The 20,633-nt window shown below is 38.2% G+C and overlaps 2 protein-coding genes across 2 annotated transcripts in view; one reads left to right on the top strand and one right to left on the bottom strand.

Annotated features, from left to right (window-relative positions):
• LOC762923 (CWF19-like protein 2) overlaps positions 1 to 16,825 on the bottom strand; it is a 30,537-nt gene extending 13,712 nt beyond the window's left edge. Inside the window, exons 1-3 of the mRNA XM_030980584.1 lie at positions 16,754 to 16,825; positions 14,892 to 14,976; positions 13,671 to 13,796 (exon numbers count right to left, since the gene is read on the bottom strand). Coding sequence (XP_030836444.1) covers positions 13,671 to 13,796; positions 14,892 to 14,972 — 207 coding nt within the window. The 5' untranslated portion in view covers positions 14,973 to 14,976; positions 16,754 to 16,825. The remainder of the gene's footprint in view (positions 1 to 13,670; positions 13,797 to 14,891; positions 14,977 to 16,753) is intronic.
• On the top strand, positions 4,190 to 10,967 carry LOC580437 (uncharacterized protein PB18E9.04c). The gene is made up of 2 exons (XM_780495.5): positions 4,190 to 4,557; positions 8,138 to 10,967. Exons 1-2 carry the CDS (start codon positions 4,497 to 4,499, stop codon positions 10,618 to 10,620), a joined length of 2,544 nt encoding a protein of 847 aa, XP_785588.2. The 5' UTR covers positions 4,190 to 4,496; the 3' UTR covers positions 10,621 to 10,967.
• Positions 16,826 to 20,633: the final 3,808 nt, after the last annotated feature.

Genomic DNA, 20,633 nt, shown 5'->3' with positions numbered 1-20,633 from the left:
ACGTAGTATAACAACACAGTACTATTAAATGATACTGAGGTGTTACTCTGTGCTTGTTTACACTCATCATTGTTTTTTTGTTTTGGATAACCAAGTGTACATGTTCCATAGAAAAGAAACCAAACAATTACTCTGTCAGCCTAGCTGCTACATCCTGTGAGTTTTTTTCAAAACAAGCTTTTGTGTGTGCACACAATCGCACAATAGGCATAAACAATTAGCGTGTGTACTTTTCACGAAAATGTGTACGTGGCAGGCGAGTGAATGAGAGATTCTGTGTGAATAGTAATAAGTACATATTCACGGAACCGTGTTTTTGGCATGATATGAGTTTTATGATGCAGAATAAGTCCTGTGTATAATGGATAGCAATAACAATAAAGGTAGAAAATTAGATCTCCCATTCCCCCCCCCCCTCCCTCCCCCCCTCCCCCCTCCACCCCCCAAAAAAAGATCAAAAGGAATCTAAAAAACTTTTTTTTCCCCGAACTTTAAAAATAAATCATTGGAAACAAGGACAAAATTCAATATCAAAACAGATGAAAAACCATTACCAGTATACTAAGTTATTTTGCTGGTCATTGCAAGTCTTTGCTGATTTTTTGGGGGGTTTGTATACTCAACTTAATAATAATCTTTTCATTATACATGTACTTTGATGATACTTCAGCCTACAACGAAAAGTTAATAGTTGATTATTCACCAATCTTTGCAGAACAAGACAATTATAGAATACCAAAGTTAAACCCTCCTTATATACATACATGTATATATGATAATTATGATTAACATCTTGCCTGAAAATTTCAGACTTTTAAAGCATAAAATCATACAGGACTTACAATTAATATTTTCAAAATGCTGAATATATCTATGGCTGTTTGGTTGGTTGGTTATATATATATATGAACATATATAACAACCATATAAATCTACTGTTTAAAACTACTGCTGGATTGCTCTTAAAAGCCATACAATTCTTGAACACAAAAACATAATTTCAAAGATGCATATAATTGGGTGAAATATATTTTGTTCATTCAAAATTTCTTATAAACCTTATTTGAGAAAGATAGATGATAAAAGCAATACGAATTCAATTGAGAGAATGAAGTACTCCTCATTTCCAGGACATGCGTCACGTAAAGTACACTGTATAGTTTCCAGAATGACATGGCAAAGGACCAAACAAAAGGCATCGCAACAAAAGGCATATTAACAAAAGAGTCAATTATTTTCTTTAAAAAGCAACATAGCCTGCGCCCCATTGGTTGCTCACCACCTGCGCCTATTATTCTCCCAGCAGCACAAAGTAATTTGCATATCAATAAATCCCTGGCTTGGTGGTGGAGCTCGATCTACTCCTGACCTTTCATATTAAATCCCTTTTCTCTAATCCTGGCCTACCAACTCAGGAAGTCTTTTGTTAGCCAGCGCCCTGGCCCTCAGCTATTGATAACCTGCGCTCCTTTCAAGCTGCGTGTTGAGGATAAAGGAGACAGAGCAAGAGAGGGGGGGGGGGGGGGGGCATTCAGCAGTGAAAGTCTACACAGTTTAGTCTACTTGTTCAGACTGTAAAGCAGTTTTCTATTTTAAGCATAATAAAATAAAATAAAATCAATGTATTGAAGAAATAAAAAAACTATTCTGGATCACTTCAAGACAATACTACATAAACATACTAAATTATATACCTCACTTAAGAAATCCAGCCATCTGATTGGTCGAATTGCATTCATAAACTTCAACTGTTCCTGTAAAATTCCCGGTAACCATGCATAAAACATTTCAATATTTTTAATAACCATGGTTATTAAAAAAATAGGTCAGTCTCCATGGTTACCCCATAGGTTTACATGTTAAAAAATGGTTTGAGCGATGGAGGATACCATACGTGTGCGAAAAATTGGTCGGCAATTTCAATACAATTGAATCTCAATCGATCTTACCGACAATTTTATCTTGCATTGTTGACATGAAGACGAAAATTAACTCTCAAAAACAAAAAAACAACATCTGCCGATAGATCTTGATCTAAGTTCGTGCCAATATGCATTGCAAAAGTAAAAGAAGGGTCCGTTTCATGGAGCTTTTGCGAAGCATTCATCACACGCGAAGCCGGTTTCAATCCATTTTAATGTATATATCGTACAAAACTGCCAAGCATGTTAATAACGCGCGATGGCCGAGAGGTCTGAGGCGCTGACTTTAAATACATCACCTTTTGTATGCAAGAGTTCGAATCTCATCTTCGACCAAAAAAAAAAGTATTTTTTATTTTTTATTTTTTAGTCTATTTTTTTTCGGCATATAAAAGTATTAATGACTGCTTTAATATTCGAGAAATAATTGTTTTCATACGCTCTCGGGAAGGTTACAATTGGGCTATTCCCCTCGGCAAGCCTCGGGGAATAGCACAATTCTAACCTTCCCTTGAGCGTAATAAAACAACTATTTCTCTCAAAGCAGTCATTAATACTATACTATGCATGGATATTCAGGCCTAAGTTATTCACATACTATAACCATGATAAAATTACAGTAGCAGTACATACAAGAAAGAGCAAAATATTTACAGCCTGTCACTGATTACATATAAATTTGATTGATCAACTCGCCTGTCACGGCAACAGGTTACAGGCAGGTAGATCTATTTGACGAAGATTTCATTAAACATATTGATTGTTCAGAGCCATGAGGGCATTATTTTTTAAAAAATACAAAATTCAATTTCATATACATGTTTATATACAAATGAGGAAGTCCAAAATATTTGTTTGTGTCCAAAGGTTACGGAGTATCATGGACTAGTGACCCAACCCCCCTCCCCACTCAGTGTTAATTAGGGTATGCATATGCATGTTCCCAGGACCCCCCCCCCCTTTACAGCATAAGTCCGATGTGTAAAGTCAATACAGGTAGACCTTTTTCTTTTGTTACGAGCCAGAGATTTTGGGAGTGGGGGGGGGGGGGGCTGGTGATCATAATCATGTTTTATGTTTGGTCTGTTCCGAGCTACAGTAGGGCTATAGCCTATACTGATACTGGAACTCTGTTTTTCACGTGATGAGGTTGTGATTCACTTGTGGGATGGGTGTTGGATGCTCTCATGTCCGTCTATCTCCCAATTATAAAAGGAGGCCTGGCCTAATCAGCCGAGAAAATAACACACCCTCAAAGCAACCTTGCCTTTCATTCTTGCCTTATGTAAGATCAGGGCCGGAGCTAGACACCATGCTGTGTGGAGTGTATGAACAGGGGGAGGACAAATACGATTGCAGAATAAAGACGGACAGATACTGTTTTCACACAGGCCAAATTTTGCTTAACCCGTACTATAGGTGGGGTTAAAGGGGGGGTCTTAGCCCCACCTATAGTCCAGGGTTAAGCTTATTCCACTTTCTGTTCAGACACGTATTTACTAAAGTGGGCTAGCCCCACCTATGGTACAGGGTTAGCTGGCCCCGCAATTGTGGTGCTAACTCTGCCATTGGGGTGTCAAGCAAATGAATGAGAACAGAAACGAAAATTAGTCCGGGACTACGCAGTGGAGCGAATGAAATGAATATTTACGCTATCATCGCTATGGCTATACGGGGCTTACGAAGTGCAGTGAGAAAAGCGCTAAAAGTTAGTCCGGGGTTAAGGATAGTGCGGGGCTAAGCAAAGTACGGGTTAAGCAGAACAAGTGTGAGTATAATTGGTCTAGTTGCCTATTATTATTGTTACGTCCTTCACCATTGCAACCATTTCGATTAAATGTTAGTTTTATTTAGGGGAACCTATAATCTACAAGCTGAGCTTTTTAATAGGTTCCTCACATTTCACCCTGTATAACCTACTATTCAATACAATTAATTTTGATGTCTTTACAAAGAATTGATTATATAATGTCATACTTTTAGTATATTTTAAACACACTGTATCTTCTAATTTTGTCAATTATGAGAATTCTATTATGTGAATTCTATTTTGTGAAATGTGAAACAAAATAAACTTGAAACTTGAACAAGCATGCATCAGGTTTCTTAGCAGACCGGCAGGTAAAATAAATCATTAAATCAAACGGTACAAATCAAATACATTCATTCAATACCAATTTTTTTTTTGTAGGGTCTGAAAGTGTAGAATAGTCATCCACATTATTGTACAGCAAGCATTGAGCTCCTAGCTAGCTAGCTCTGTGTGCAATAAAGAACAATGCACCAGTGTACACACACATAACACTGCAGCTCTGTATGGTCATGCTGGCGCTTTTTAGGCCTACATTACATGTACATGCACAAGTCCATTGTGAACATAACGTAGCTGTCTGCTACACTCTTGCTGCATGGATACTAATTAGTTGTCATCATAAGTAGCCTTCTGTCTTCTAGCTGTGGAGTATTACTGTGTTCTGGCAACATCCATTTCCCTGCTGCTAGCGGATCATTTTTTGAAATTATGTTTATGCTGTGAGCTGCAGCTGCAGGTTTTGAGAGGATCTGAAACCAAGCATGGATTCGACTTCATCACAACTTATCAAGCCATGCAGAGTACAGATTACAGATTTGAGAAGTAAGTATCTAGATCTCTATGAAATATTAATGATGTTCAGTCACAATTCATGTTTATTGCATGCCCTGTAGTGTATCAAATATATAGATCAACAAAATGAACAGAGTAAGTATGATCAAACCAACATAATTTTTATTCAGAATTTTATCAGAGGCAGCAGACTGCGGTCGAAAGATATTGTATAAGAGGAATTCTTAATAATATGGAGAAAACCTATGCCATTAAATGATAAAGCATGCAATATTTATCATATAAAATTGTGGGCATTAGCACTCTCGATATCATGTCTTTCTTTTTCAAATTCTTGCTCAACATGTATATGGTTATAATCTTGTAGATCAGTCATGCCTAATGCCCGGCCCCCCCCCCCCACTCCGGGATCGAATGGAGGGACTGCATGCGTGTTCCCAAAATCTCTGGCTCGTAAAAAAGAAAAAGATCTACCCGTATTGACTTTACACACCAGACTTATTCAGAATAGGGGGGGGGGGTGGTGCTGGGAACACGCATATGCGTACCCTAATAACACCGAGTGGGGGGGGGGGGGGCCGGGACCTAATGCCTCAGGACATGTCCCAGTAACATGAGCCCTACAATACACTAGATCCTCTGGGAATAGATAGATGGGGAGTTATATAAAAAATGTATTCTAAACGACACATCCGGAGAAATCCTGATTAATTTGTAAAATACAAATAGATTGCCAAATATACCTACTAATATACAGGCGGTGTCACACAGAGGCCAAAAATCTGGATTTTAGTTCAATTATCCCATTAAAAATCCCTTAACGAAGCAAGAAAATTCTCCCTTGAAATGATTTTTCAAGGGATTTTTTAAGGGATTTTTCTGTGTGACACCGCCTAATGAAACATGTGGATGCATGCACATGTACATAGAAGTAACATTGTAAGCTAGTTAAAGGGGGTGAAGCATATGGCAAATATTGGTTAATGCTTTCTACGACTTCTTTTGGACAACCGCATGTAAACGAATGGACTCAATTAATGGTCAGCGCGTGCTAGCGTTCGAGAAACAGACTGAAGTACTCCTCATGCTTCGGTTTCGCGTATGTTGCACACATGTTCATACTGTGGTTGTGTCGTCTGGAGTCGTAAACCCAATAGGCACCGAGGCAGGCTTGTTATGCTACACCCCCTTTAAGTAATTATCAAGGGCCTGTTTTACAAATCTGTCAGAATTAAGTACCCTATTTGCCAAGGATAAGGCCGCAGCGCCTTGTAGGCCGCACCCCTGATTTTGACATTAAAAAAAAAAAAAAAAAAAAAAAAACTTTTGTCGAAGACGGGATTTGATCTCTTGCGTACAAATGTTGATGTGACTAAAATCATCGCCTTAGACCGCTCGGCCATCCCGCACTGATGCTATCATCTGCAGTTTTCTTGGATGTATACATTGCACCTCTCTCTTGTGTATTGCGCCATAGCTCTTGTGTATATTGAAATGGCTTCAAAATGGCGACTTCGCGGCAGCTCCATTAAACGGGCCCTTCTTTTACTTTTGCAATGCACTGGCACGAACTTAGATCAAGATCTATCGGCAGATGTTGTTTTTGGAAGTTTATTTTCGTCTTCATGTCAACAATGCAAAATAAAATTGTCGGTAAGATGTGTGGAAATGTTCTGTACCATTATTGTATCGTTTGTAGTCCCATATGTGCAAATTCGTGCTGGTTTTGACTTACTTTTTTTTTTTTTAACTCTTTCGCCGTAAAGGCCGCACCCCGACTTTTTGATATTTTCTTTTCCAAAAATACTGCGGCCTTTACGCCGGCAAATACAGTATTGTGATTTGGCATGTCAATATTGACGGTTTCAGAAGTTGGAGGAGGAGGAGGGGGCGGGTACAGTTAGCGCATTTAGTACCATGCACCAACATCATTATGTTACAGTGCCCCCAATTATCTGGCAAAATTCAGCCTTATATATTCAGATATAGGCTACAATACAACATAAGACTTGAATAATGCATTGGTGAGCAATAATTATGCATTAATATGAGATATAAAACCAGGCTAACTACCGTAGTGGAACTCATGAGGTACGAATAATGAGGTCATCATTACATCTCAACTGCTCAAGGAGCTAGTCGCAGCAAGGGGGGGGGGGGGGTAGTGCTATCCATCAAAATCAAGTCTTGCATATGTACACAAAGAATATGTGCCCCTCTACAAATTATAATCCACCCCCCCCCCCCCCCCCCACTCAGTGTTATTTAGGGTATGCGTATGCATGTTCCCTCCTTTTGAAAACACCCCCAAAGTCAATACAGGCCGATTTTTGTGTGTGTTACGAGAAAAGTACCCCATTACCGGACATTTTGGTAACATGAATGGGGTCCCTCCGTTCCAGGAGTGGGGAAGGGGGGGGGGGCTGGGTCCAAACCCCAGCTGAAACAGAGGAGCATGCGGAAGAGAAACTCACATATTCTATTATTAAAAAACCATCATGAGGAATGAAATAGGCTGACAAACAAGTGCCACTCACATGTATGAGGAAATTTGATACGTCATATAGTCTAGTAGCTGCGTAAATGGGGGTATAGGTAGGCAAGTGCCACACAGGGCTCCAGCAAAACCTAGTCTGGCATATCTTATGTACACACACACATACATGTACACACACACACACATAAAGAGAATGTGCACTAAACATCAAGGTGGAATATTTGACAAAAGAAAAAATTATAAAAAAGTACAGTTACACAAATAATGATAAATTGCATATTGTACAAGTGATCAGTGATGCAAGGGCAATAAAAATCTTTTGAACATGTTGAATTGCATGACAAAAAATAAAATGAGAAAACAAGTTATTGAATGTTTGGTATTGCAGAATAAAAACCATCCAGTCATTTTGTTCAGTGTTATCCAACACCGCATCAACATTTTTCAGTTTAAAATTCTTATGTACCGGTATAGTGATTACAGCTTTCCCCAAATTCATGACTTTCTTATTGTTTATCAAATTATGTCAATTTTACACCAATTTGTTTTTCTGCTTTCAAAGCAAATTTCCTTTGGGCTTAGGGTTGAAATAAATAAACTTGATCAATCATTTTGACCTGAACCAATGTAGTTTCCATTTAGTATTTATAGTACAATTGATCAGTGATCAGTGATGCAAGGGCAATAAAAATCTTTTGAACATGATGTTGAATTGCATGAAAAAGATAAAATGAGAAAAAAGTTATTAAATATTTGGTATTGCAGAATAAAAACTATCCCGTCATTTTTCCAGTTTTATTATGTGCTGCAACAAATAGGGGAGTTTTTTTTAACACCACATAAACATTTTTCAGTTATGTATAGTGATTACAGCTTTCCCACAATTAATGACTTTCTTATTGTTTATCAAATTATGTCAATTTTACACCAATTTGTTTTTCTGCTTCTTTCAAAGCAAATTGCTATGAAGATTTAATTGCATTTGGGCTTTGGGTTGAAATAAATAAATTTAATCAATCATTTGGACCTGAACCAATGTAGTTTTCATTTGAATTTTACAATTCAATTACAATAACTGAGTATTTTTTCATTCTTTTCCGTTTATTTTTACAGAAATGAAGAACCAAGAAGACCATTTCCGTGAAGCACTAGATGAATCAAATCAACAACCGTCCACCTCCAGTGGCTCAGGGGAGATGCAACCGCAAGGAGCATGTACTGTGCTGATCGTCCCCAATCAGGAATCGTCCACCACTGCCGGCACCCAGGAAGGGAAACCCTCAGAAGGTACCATGCTGATGGTTTCTGAGGACGGCTGGATCGAGGGAGAGCCCAAGTCTCCCAAAAGCGATAACCAGCAATCAAGTGATGATCATATGAGTGGTATGGAATCGGACTTTGATATTGATGAGAATGACGGAGAAGACGGTGATTGGATTCCTGATCCAGGAAGCGACTCTGACGAAAATGATGGACCCAACAGTGAGAGCAAGGAAGAAGAATCTACGCAGTCTGGCGCCATCGATCTGGATGAACCTTTGACGGAGGAAACCTTGAAGAAAATTATGGAAGTAGTTTACGGTGTTAGCACACCAAATGTGGCTACATTGGGATTGTTGAAAGAACAAATGGATGAAAGGCCTAAACTGAAATTGAAATTATTGAAAGACCTTCAGCGAGGACATTCAATGTTCAAAAAGAGGCTTAAATACAAAAACGTTGTGGTGAAAAGACAACTTATTGAAACACCAAGTCCTGTTAAAGTACATGTTCAGAAAACAATGCCCCAATGGGCACCTCATCAACCGCTTACTTTGGCCAAGGCTACAGCTCATCTTGCAGCTCATCATAGTAAAGGTGAGAGTAAGGGTAGTTTGCCCGATATTCCTCCAGCACAACCCAGACTGCCGCCACCACCTTACGTGTATCGTTCGATAGCCCCGAAGCAACCTCTGCAAGCTGCATGTCTCCCGCAAAATAATGGAGTCATGAACACAGGTCTAGTATTATCTACCAGACCTTCTGTGGCCATGACTTCAAGTTCTGTACCTCCTGGAATCATGAACTCAGTACCAGCATTACCTACCAGACCTTCTGTGGCCATGACTTCAAATTCTGTACCTTCTGGAATCATGAACTCAGTACCAGCATTACCTACCAGACCTTCTGTGGCTGTAACTTCTACTCCTGTTAATCCCGGAAGCAACATACTGCAGGACACTTTAAAGCCACAGACAAACATCAGTTTCAAGGATATGTCAAGTCCCCCAACACGTGCAATCTTTATGCCAGAAAATCGGACTGTGAATATCCCAGAGTTGCATCCAAGTCCTGCAGGTTCCCTGGATGTTTTAGTTCCTGTTGACGCTACTGGGCAGATGAAAGAACCTTTCATGGGGATCCCCCTAGACTCCTGTAACCTTATTTTTAAATCAGATTCTGAGGAAGGAAGCCCGAAATCCAATGTACAAAGTGGTAAAGACACTCCAAGTAGAAGATCCAACGATGAAAATCCTTCTGTTCCAATTCAAAATATTAAACAGGAAGGACGGTCTAGTTTCCAATCATCCCCACTGCAGCATCTAAGTACACAATCAAACGCAGCACTTCCTTCTGCTGGAGTGTTTCCAAATCCACAGTCGGCCACTTCAGCTGCACCGGGGATACTACCGACTCGAGCACCTTTGACCGCAGGATTGCTACCCCCAGGGATGGTTCCTGTAGGTCTGGCACCAGCTAGTGCAAGGCCATCAGGAGTCTTTCCAGCTCACATGTTTCCTCCAGGATCTATTCCTGCTGGTATGGTTCCTGTAGCGCTACCACCAGATGCCTTGCGCTTTCCAGTACCGGGGGCCCATGTCAACTGCACATGTCCATCGGGATCAAGACCACCAGGCCCTCCTGTACACTCTCTGTTACACCTTCAACAAGAAGATTTAAATAGACTTTCTGCAACAGGTACCGTCTCTCCTGCTATCAATCACTCAAGTGAGACGCCTGATAAAAGGAATGAATCACCTCTGACAACTAACAGAGCAGAATCACCGGGCATCAAAATAGCAAGCGTGCGTTCCTGCACAAGTGACGAGGATCTTAGTGACAGGACATCATCATCTTCAAAGGCATCTGCACAGGCTGGTGCTTCCCCATCAAAAACAGCAACAGCAGGGATGGGATTACTCCTTACCGTCATGCTGCCAAGTTCCGCCAAAGAGCGCTACAAACATAAACTCAACCCCAAATCCACATCTAATCCTCTCACTGCTGACCTGAAAGAAATTCACAAACCTGCAACCAAAGTTGACCTGGGCATGGTGTGGAATGAGATTAGCCTTTTAAGAACAGAGATTCAGACCATAAAGACCAAAGTGGCTTCTGATATTCATAACATAAGAACCGACATGGAAGAGTTTGTGAAGCTTGTTGGAGCAAGATTAGGAATCACACCTCAGATACCGGTGACTCAGCAAAATGAAACTGTCCAAGAAAGTGAAGGAGGAAATGATGGACGAAGAAAGAGAAAAGCTGAGGAGGGAGAATTGGAAGAACAGAATTTGAAGAAACAAGCAAAAAAATCCTCTGATTATCTCCTCTGAATGGACAATCAAATAAAATCTCAAAAACAATGTTGAGACTGTTATGTACATGTAGTACAATGTATGTACAGATCTCTACTTTTCCCAATCATTTTTATGACATTTACAGACTTTCAGGAGTAAGTTCCTCAGATTATTGGCTTTCACGCGAGATATAAGCATACGTACACAAGAGGTCAGATCTTTTTGTCTATTTCTGTGATCAACATTGGAATAATATTATCCATTTTCAACGTTTTACAAGATAAAAATGGATGTTACATCAGCAATGTATTACCAGAAAAGTTATTACTAGCATGGGCCAGTAAATTATTTGACTACCTCAATTTCTAAAGTCAATGGGGATAGATTTTGTCTTTTCACAAAAAGGTCATTGAGGCTATTTAACACACAAAACAAAATGTGTATTATTAGGATGAGTTTCACCCTTAGTGATGTGATTTAACTTATCAATTACAGCTGAATTAGCTATCTCTTCGAGTTGTTTAACCTGTAAGCCAATTACCTTACTTGCAGTTTTCATTACCCTCATCAGTTTCATTTTGTTTTGAGGGGTGAGACCAAAAAACCAGACAATGGCAATGTGTAAATGGCAATGTTAGAATGCATACTGGTAGTTATGGGGATTTAAACAATCAGAATTTGTTATGTTGTATTTAAACTTGACATTGTTAACTTGTGTATTACATTCATAACATTACTCTTGTACAATGTAAGCGTAATGTATTCAGAATCTTAGATTCAGGGCGAGGTATTCAATTTACACTGAGAATGACAAAATTTATTTAAAAAGTGTTATCTAGGTTCAAGCCCCTACTTTCAAAAGAATTATTAACGTTTAATTCTTACTCAAAATTTAGGTTGCATACTGCAGAACCAATGTATTAAACTTCACAACATGAACGTTTTGCAAATTGTTTACGACAATTTTTTTCAAAGGCAACAGACTTTTGCAAATTGCAGAAATAAGTGTTGTATCGGTTGTGAGTCAAAATTTTTGTGGCATGAAGCTTTGTAAATTTGAACTATTACTAAATTCATTAAAAATTCATGCACACAATAATTACTAGTTTTACAGAATTTGTCTAAAATTACCGTTTTAGGGGGTCACCAAGTAATTTTGGAGACATTTTTCTAAAAATTATGATTAGCATCTCTCTTTGAGACTGAGTTCACTAAAAAAAATCGGTACCTCAGTGACAATTGATGACACCCTCTCTCTTTCTCTATATCTCATTCTGTTTTTCTCTCTCTCTGTGACTGTATTCCATCTCTCTTACTTTTCATACTGTTTGTTCTAATGGCTTGAAATTTACCTGCCAATTTGAGGAATTACAATTTATTTGTTGACTGAAAGTTCTATAATGTTTAAATATTATTAATTATTATGTAACAATGTTTCAATGTTGTGTATTGAATGTTTGACCAACTGTTTCAAAATGGAGGTCTTTCAATAAATTTTAAAAATTTAAACATCTGCTTTCTTTTTTTAATTGTTTATATATGTTTTGGCAACAATCGCTATGCAGTGAATTTGTATCACAAATGTCCAAATTCAACCATTCACAAAACACTGTCTAATCAGATCCCTAAATCTAACCTAAGATTAATCTCATCCCATGCTCTATCCCTATATTTTTGACAAAATTTCAGCCAGAGCAAATGTATTCAGAGAAACAGAGATAGTACTGAGTCGACTCTTTACGAGCTGAATTCATGTTTTTAACCTTCATCCTTCATACCAATTTAAAAAAATATTCACAAGCACAAACAAAAGAGACAAAATGGCTAATAGTCATGGTTACATTTGCTACACATCTTTAATATATTCTGCAATTCAATGTACAAACAAAAGAAAGAGTTTTAAAAAAGACATTAACTGGTGCAAAACACACACATTGGTAGATGTTAGTGAGGCCAACAAGTAAATTCCATTTAGCATTCGGTCTCGGAATCAAGACAGAGACATCTAAATCCCCAGACCGATGCTGACCTTGGCTACATCACTGGATGCCCCCAAGGTAAGATATTTTACTAAGAGCAGGAAACTTCTATTACACCTAGAACTATGTTAAAACAAAATATATTTAAGAATATCTGTGATGACATATCACTTCCTCTACAGCAAATCCAAAAAGAAATTAAGCTGATTTTAGCGTGAATTCTGAAAAGTTTGGTGAAGAGTTGCTACCAACATAGCCTATAATCTAGGCGGAGTGCCGAGCTTTTTTCTTTGCTGCTAGACTAACCCTAAGCAGAACGTCTGATACGGCGAGACTACGAACCGTGAGTCGCGAAGCGGCTCACCGCCTATAATCACTGGTCTAGCTAATCAATATTCATATATATTCAAAATGGCGGATCTATGAATCATTCAACAGCCCTACCAAATAAGGTACACCTATGTTACGTTCGACAAATCAGATATAAGAAACCGCAACAAAAAAAGATTGCGCTCGAGTCATCATGATCATAGAACCCGTGGTCGCGTAGAAAATCACAGCACAAGGGGATTGCTTGGTATATTGCACTCTTTCCAAAACCAGTAGGTAATGCAACAAAAATATCCCTGCCGGCTTCAATAACGCTACGAATAGCGGATTCCTGCAGTTCTCTGAATTTTCCATTAGGAATGCCTAGTTTGTTGGCCGCATATGATAAACTTTCTCGCAGAAGATCGTCGTCGCATGAACTACCCGCCATCTTGGACGAAGAAAATGACGTAATGTCACATGATTTATAATATGCATATGCATAGACTTTTCTCCATACGTGTTTCTGATTGGTTGAGTTCATTTCGTATTCATGAGGTTTTTTCGTACGAAAAACTGACACGGATTCATGGTCGATAATAAAAAAACAACGACTAAAGCTAGACCAGTGATTATAGGCGGTGAGCCGCTTCACGGCTCACGGTTCGTAGTCTCGCCGTATCAGACGTTCTGCTTAAGGTTAGTCTAGCAGCAAAGAAAAAAGCTCGGCACTCCGCCTAGATTATAGGCTACTACCAACAAAGAAGTATTGTGTACACTGGAAGAGACTGCACTTACCTGAGGCAAAGGAGAATCTTCCTGACTTGCAGTAATAGGGACAGGATCAGGGGATGGTGCCTTGGGAGGTTGGAGGGAGGAGGAAGATGTCGACTCTACCCATTCCATCTCAGGCTCAGAACTCTCCTGAAAGAAGCAATATGACAATACCTCAAGTATGGTTTATGTGAAAGGGGACCAATTACCACAGAAACTATTTGCTCCATAAGGGTAACTTCATACCTTCCTTTTGTATGAATACTACATTAAGTAGGTACCCTGTAGGAGGTGAACGTCAAGCATGTACTTGTAAGATTCTTTGGTTGGTTACGTTAGTATGGAAGTATATTTATATTATAAATATTTTTTTTTTTTAACTTGTGTGTTTTCATTCATATAATAGACCATCCAAAGTATGCTACACATGAGCCTTGCTATGAATTACTTTTCCCTTCGTGCATTTCTTCCTTCACCTTCTGAATATTTTACAATGTTTTCTTCTTCTTTTTTTCTTTAAATTATTGTCCTATGTGATTGGTCCCCTTTAGAATGTTAATTTTTTAATTTTTAATTCAGACATGCCAACTCCCAAAACCTAGGTAGGTAGGCATATGAAGGGTTTTGTCAATTTCAGCCGCAGTGGGCTTCTAAGTTGCAGAGGCAACTACGCCAGAATACTCATCAATAAAACCTCACCTATAGAGTGGTGAAGTGTGACGTCATCAAAAATCTATTTTTAGAATTTCTCAATTTTGTCTTCATTTTCCGAAAGAGCATCAAAAATACTTATATATATATTAAATTGGTTTCGACGTTTGGACATTATTTGTGATGCTCTTTCGGAAAATGAAGAAAAAAATTGAGAAATTCTAAAAGAAGATTTTAATGACATCACAGCTTTGGTACTCTATTACATTGCAAGATGAGCAAACATTGTAGTACCTTTTATTCACTATATCTTAATCAAGTGGAATTGCTCCTTTGGGACTCTAACACAAGGTTTTGCACATGTCCTTGCCTGCTGCTGGACTCTTGTCACTCCAGTGTAGTCATCTGGTTTTCAAGGTAATCCTTTAAATGTGTGAGTAAATAGTCCTTAACATTTCTTGATTAGGCATTTTAGACAGACACTCTGTATGTAACTTCTTGACCTGCCCTCGAAAAGCAATTTGGATTGGGCGAGAACTGAAGTCCTCTATCGGAATGACTTGAGAATACTCTCATTTTCCATGATGAATTTACCTCAGAAGAAGTCTCATTTCTCTGTCTGTGCTTCTTCTTCTTTTGCTTCTTCTTGTCCTTCTTGTGCTTTTTGCTCTTCATATTTCTGACAAATAAAACAAAATTAAAAACACATTTACCCTCATTACAACTGGAAATAAATAAATCACATTCAAAGGTTATAGTTATCAGGTTATAGTCAACAAAAGACATTTTTCTTTTCGGCATTTAGTTCAAACTCAGAATTTGGAAGTCTTCTAAAGTAAACATGGTAAAGAGTTTAACTTCCAAATATTTTGAAGGAAAGTCTTCTGAAATCGTAAGTTAAACTTCCGAGATTCAAGATTCAAGATTTTATTGTCCATAATATAATACCGAAATTTGTTTTCCATTGGTATAACATGTAATACATAAAACATAAGACAAAAACATGGTGTCGTGTGCTGAAAGCCAGAAGGGCGTCAAGACTATATAAGAAAAAGTCTATGAGCAGGTACGGTCCTCTGGCTTTCAGCACAAAACATGACAAGACAGTTATATGACTTATACATATCAAGAATTTTAAATACAATTCTGAAACACATCATGAATAAATTCAGGTATGAATATAGATGTGAATATGAAAGTAGAATAGGAGCAGCATCACAATCGAAATACGAGCAGAAAGAGAAAGGAAAAGAGACCTCAAGCTCGAAGGACTGATAAAAGAGAGAAATATAGGGAGAGTTGGTAAGGGTCCAAAGGGAAAGGGGAGAGATAGAGAAGGAGAAATGGCATAATTTCCAATCAGATTATAATGCATGACAGAAAAATACAACAAAATCAGCAGCAGAGCTTAACAACGGATGTTTTGACCCACAAAGGTGATAAGGTGGAAAACTTTCCAACCCAATCCCTACAAGTTTATTTACTGGGTGGGTAGAGAAAAAGTTAACAAATAATCATAATCGCTATTATTTCGCTTAAAGCTGAGAATTTTGTGATACTTGTGCATTATAGATGTGCATGGAATTTGGAATAAAAGAATTTCTGTATCTGGCTCTACAGGTAATTGGTACACGCAGGCGGATTCCTGAGCGGTTAAAAGTAAAACAAGAAAATAGTGGATGTGATGGGTCTTTCATAATAGAAGTTATTTTTTCCAAATTCCACACATAGCTGCATTACTTTCCTGGCTGTGTATGAAAACCTGTTCTATTGACTCTCAACATGTCACTAAAAATCGGTACTTTAGTGACAATTGATGACACCTAAATACCAGTAAAATACAATTTTTTTCAACTCACCGATGTTGGAAAGAATAAGTTAAAAATTAAAATTGTGATTCTACTGTCAAACTTGCTTATTTGTGTATTGAATATACCATTCATGTGTGCAACTGCTGCCTATTAGCATGGACGTAGTGCAGCACTAACTGTTAGAGGTCAATACGCATTAGCATTGACTCTCTAGACTAAAGTCTCTATCTTTGCTGGAGTGCCTAATTGAATAATTCCAAATTTTACAACTTCTTCAGTTTTTGGCAAGCACTGGCTAAAAATGAATCATTCCCCTTCCATGTCATTAATGAACATTTGCACCTGCCTCCAGGGAGCTCCGACACCGACGCTCCGAGCTCCCTGGACTCTGGAGCTGATGTTTTCCAGCTCCAGTCTCCACACAAAAACAGACTCTAGACCATATCTCACACAAACACAAAACAGCCTATGTGGGACTGACATCAAATAAACAACCCGTCTTGCTGTAATATGCGAGCCGTTTTTCAATCACTATGATTAATAATAAGATTCATTTTTACAGTCTTATACACCAGTTAAACGAAATTCACTCACTCATCTTAGTGATTTTATAAATAAATAATGTAAAGTTTCATGAATACTCACGAGTAGGCAAACGTAAACGTTGATCAGAACAAAATAGTATGTACGCCCTCAACGTCATTTAACGACATCGATATGCGATTTGCACCAAGAATTAGAAGGATTTTTTTTTCTCGATGGATTGAACCCACAGAACTGTAAAATTGAACCATGTCAATAATTGAAGTCAATTAAATAAAAATTAAAAAAAAAACATGTGTCCATCACAGCGCCCTAGTTTAATAGTACCAACGCATTATCATTATTATTTCTGAAAACTTATCAACATGTAAAATTGCCCTTTGCATAATATAAAATGTCACATAGACTATATATTTTATTTTATTTCCATATTGCAATTTACTTCTTTTATGCGAAACGATAATATAACAACGTTACTTATAAAGCACTTACCACTGAAGTCTCTAAGCGCTATAACAAACAAAATAGACTGATAAACAATTAAATATTATTTAAAATAAAAAAAAGTGTAAATAAACCTACAAATTACAATTATGAAATACACATCAATGTGAACAGAGTCATTTTGAATAAATGTGTCTTAAGACAAGCTTTAAATTGGTTAACAATTTGACAGTTTTTGTTATATCAATAAAATACCATTGAAAATAAATATTTAGTCAGCTAGAGAAGCAAAAATCCGAAATGTGAAGCTTGTTTTTGGAACACAAAGAAGTGTATTGCAACTTCGAGCCTATGTGGAACTCAGTTTATTTTTAAAAAGGGCAGTTCCTTGACTCAAAAGGACGCCTTTTATCCATTAAAATCTGCCACCAAAGGAAAAAGGGGAAACTGAACGAAGTACAGGCGCGGATCCAGGATTTCTTAGGGGTGGGGGCCCAATTTTTTAATTTTGTTTGCTAAAATGTGCAAATCGCGCCGCCGAAAATTCGCTCAGTAGGGGGGGGGGGGAGAAGGGGGGGGGGTAGTGAGGACATTTTTTTTGGCCCTCGAAAATTTGAACCCCCCCCCCCCCCCTTGAGCGCCAGGGGTGCCGCCCCCCCCCCCTGGATCCACCACTGCCGAAGTAGATAGGTACACCTTCTTGACATGTTCTTCTTTATAGAGGGAGTCGAGAAAGGTGGCTACGATGACGGGCTTGACTGTATTTAATACAAAATGAAAACCTTTAAAAAAAAAATTGAAAACGTTTCTCTCCGGTACAAAATTGTCATTTCACATTTCAAGATATTTCACATTTTTTGTAGATAATGAATCAGAAACAGACGTCATCATGCTTAGCCGCTATAGACAAATTGCATGGAATCGCCTAACAGACGCTTTTCTTTCGTTTACAGGTTGAACAAGAGAATGATTGGGGAGAAAGATGAAATGGACTTGGACAAGAGAAGGATATCTGAGGGAACAGTGGGACCACAAAATAGACTTTGATAATGCTCTCCGCTATCCCTTACCTCTGGGGACAATTTCGCAAGGGGGCAAAATGTCGGATCCAGAGGGGCACAGGGGGCACGTGGCCCCCGGTAAAAAAAAAAGGAGGGGAAAAAGAAAGAAAAGGGATGAGAGAAAGCAGAAGAAAAGAGGGAGGAGAGAAAAGGGGAGAGAAGAAAAAGGAGGGGGAAAGGAAGAAAGGGGAAGAGAGAGGAGAAAAAATGCGGCAAAAGGAAGAAAGGGAGAAAGACGGAGGATACAAAAGGGGGGGAAGGAGAATAATGAGAAGGGAAAAAGAAAGAGAGGGGATAATATTATTATAAGAAGTAGTTTTTTTTACCGGGAAAGGGGCGGGGGGCACGCACTTTCGCAGTCTACATAATATGGGGTCCCTCTTGCCAGGCGTGTACCCCCCTCCCCCAAAAGCACAATAAGAACCATAAAAAAGAGATGGAAAAAGGGGGAAAGAGACAATTTTTGTGAGTTAAAGGAGAAAGGTAAAAAGATGAAAGAGAATTAAACAACGATAGAAGAGAGGCAGCGATAGCATGATAAATTGCATTTCATGTAATCTTTTGATCAGACAATGATTAAGAGTCGGTACAACGAATCGTCTTCTTTCTCTAATAATTTAATGAAAAGTCAAAGTTTACGCGCTTTGCGCGGAAAGGGGGAAACTGAATTCAGACAAGGATTAAGAGTCGAAAACAGTACGAATCATCTTCTTTCTCTAATAATTTAATGAAACGTCAAAACTTCCGCGAGAGGGAGGGGAAACTAAATTCAGACAAGGATTAAGAGTAATAATTCAATGAAACGTCAAAGCTTCCGCGCTTCGCGGGGGAGGGGGAAACTGAATTCAGACAAGGATTAACAATAGAGAACGGTACGACGAATCGTCTTCTGTCTCAAATAATTTTGAGAATCATCCGAAAGCCTCCGCGGGAGGGGGAAAACTGAATTCAGACAAGGATTAAAAGTAATTTAATGAAACATCAAAGCTTCCGCGCTTCACGCGGAAGGGGGGATGCAAACGAATTTAGACTAGGATTGAAGGTCGAGAATGGTACAACTAATTGTCTTCTTGCTCTAATAATTTAATGAAACGTGAAAGCTTTTTTCCAGGAAGTGCCGGTGGACATTAATGTGCCAAATGTGGTTCTCAAATTGCAAAAGATCTCTACTCTTGGAGGGGGTAGTAGAAAGCAATTTTACGTCATATTACCCAAGGAAATGCCTAAAAATGCGCCTAATGTGATTCTAAAATTGCAAATGCTTCCTACTCAGGGAGGGAGTTCTGACCCCCTCCCAGACCCAACACCGCTTGGTCGCTCCCCTCCCTCGCCTCTGTTGCCTCGCTCCATCGTTTTTCTTATATTTACCCCGTGCGATTTTGTGCCCCCCCCCCCCCCGGTAAGAAATTCCTGGATCCGCCACAGGTAGTACTAGCAGTAATAATGTCAATAATAATTATTTTTAAAATAAAAATAATACTACCAAAAAACATCAACAACAACAATAATAATGATGATGTTGCTGTTGCTATTTTTGTAGATGTTTTCGTTGTTTTTATTCATATAACTTTAATTCTAATAATGAAGCTAGCCACATAAATGACACGGGTTTCACCATTTCATAACTCAAAAATTGTTCTTAATATCTCAAGCCCTAGTATAATTAGTATTCTTATATTAATAGCTTACGTAACAATTTCTTCTTCTTCTTTTAACCTTCCTCTTACCGATATGTCTTGTTTTTTGTCTACATTTCGTGTATGTTATTCAATTTATTTTTATTGTTATCTATTGCAGGTTTATATCGCATTTTGAAAAAATAAAATTGAGCATGAGTAAATTATTTTCGTATACTACAAATCAAATATACCCAAAATTCATTTATAACAGTTAACATTTCAACATTCTAACATTTCAACATTCTAACATTAAAGGCTAGACGGAAGATGGGATCGAATTCCCTCATTTCAATGACTATACGCTGGCCTGTGAATCAAAACACTTTTGTTTAAACACGTTAATAAAGACCGAAAATCCCGGAGCAAAATACCGGCTTCTGCTTTAACATCCCTCTTATTGTATATTAATAAGAACGTCGAATGACGTACACCTCAACGTTCAAATATAAAGGCAAATTTTCCACCAGGTCCATGCCATAACATTACTATTTTACCCAATACTCCTCAGCCCCCACCCACTGGTCGACCCGTATCCCCTAATCGTACATAAGTGAATTCCATCCTGATTGTGTTTTGGTCCCACTTCAAAAAACTCCAAAGCTTACCAGTACAAGCTACGCTTTTTAATAGAAATACCTTAAATAATGTTTAAAATTTCCAATTTGTGTAATTGTCATTACTGCAACTGAACGATATCAATGTATATAATATTGTTTACAGATTTAATATCCTTCATTTTTGTATGTTGTGTTTGTGTTCAGTATACTACATTCGAGCATGTGAAATAAAATAAAGTCA

The sequence above is a fragment of the Strongylocentrotus purpuratus genome, unplaced genomic scaffold (assembly GCF_000002235.5).
Source record: "Strongylocentrotus purpuratus isolate Spur 01 unplaced genomic scaffold, Spur_5.0 spur5_scaffold_11, whole genome shotgun sequence".
In the NCBI taxonomy this organism is placed as follows: Eukaryota; Metazoa; Echinodermata; class Echinoidea; order Camarodonta; family Strongylocentrotidae; genus Strongylocentrotus; species Strongylocentrotus purpuratus.
The sequence above is the reverse complement of the archived record's forward strand: the minus strand, read 5'-3'. Positions and strand labels throughout refer to the sequence as shown.

Bases quoted from the DNA above. Each gene is read 5' to 3' on its own strand.
- LOC580437 (XM_780495.5), top strand. From the start codon at position 4,497: ATGGATTCGACTTCATCACAACTTATCAAGCCATGCAGAGTACAGATT. The intron at 4,558-8,137 runs GTAAGTATCTAG...TTATTTTTACAG, and splicing joins ACAGATTACAGATTTGAGAA to AAATGAAGAACCAAGAAGAC.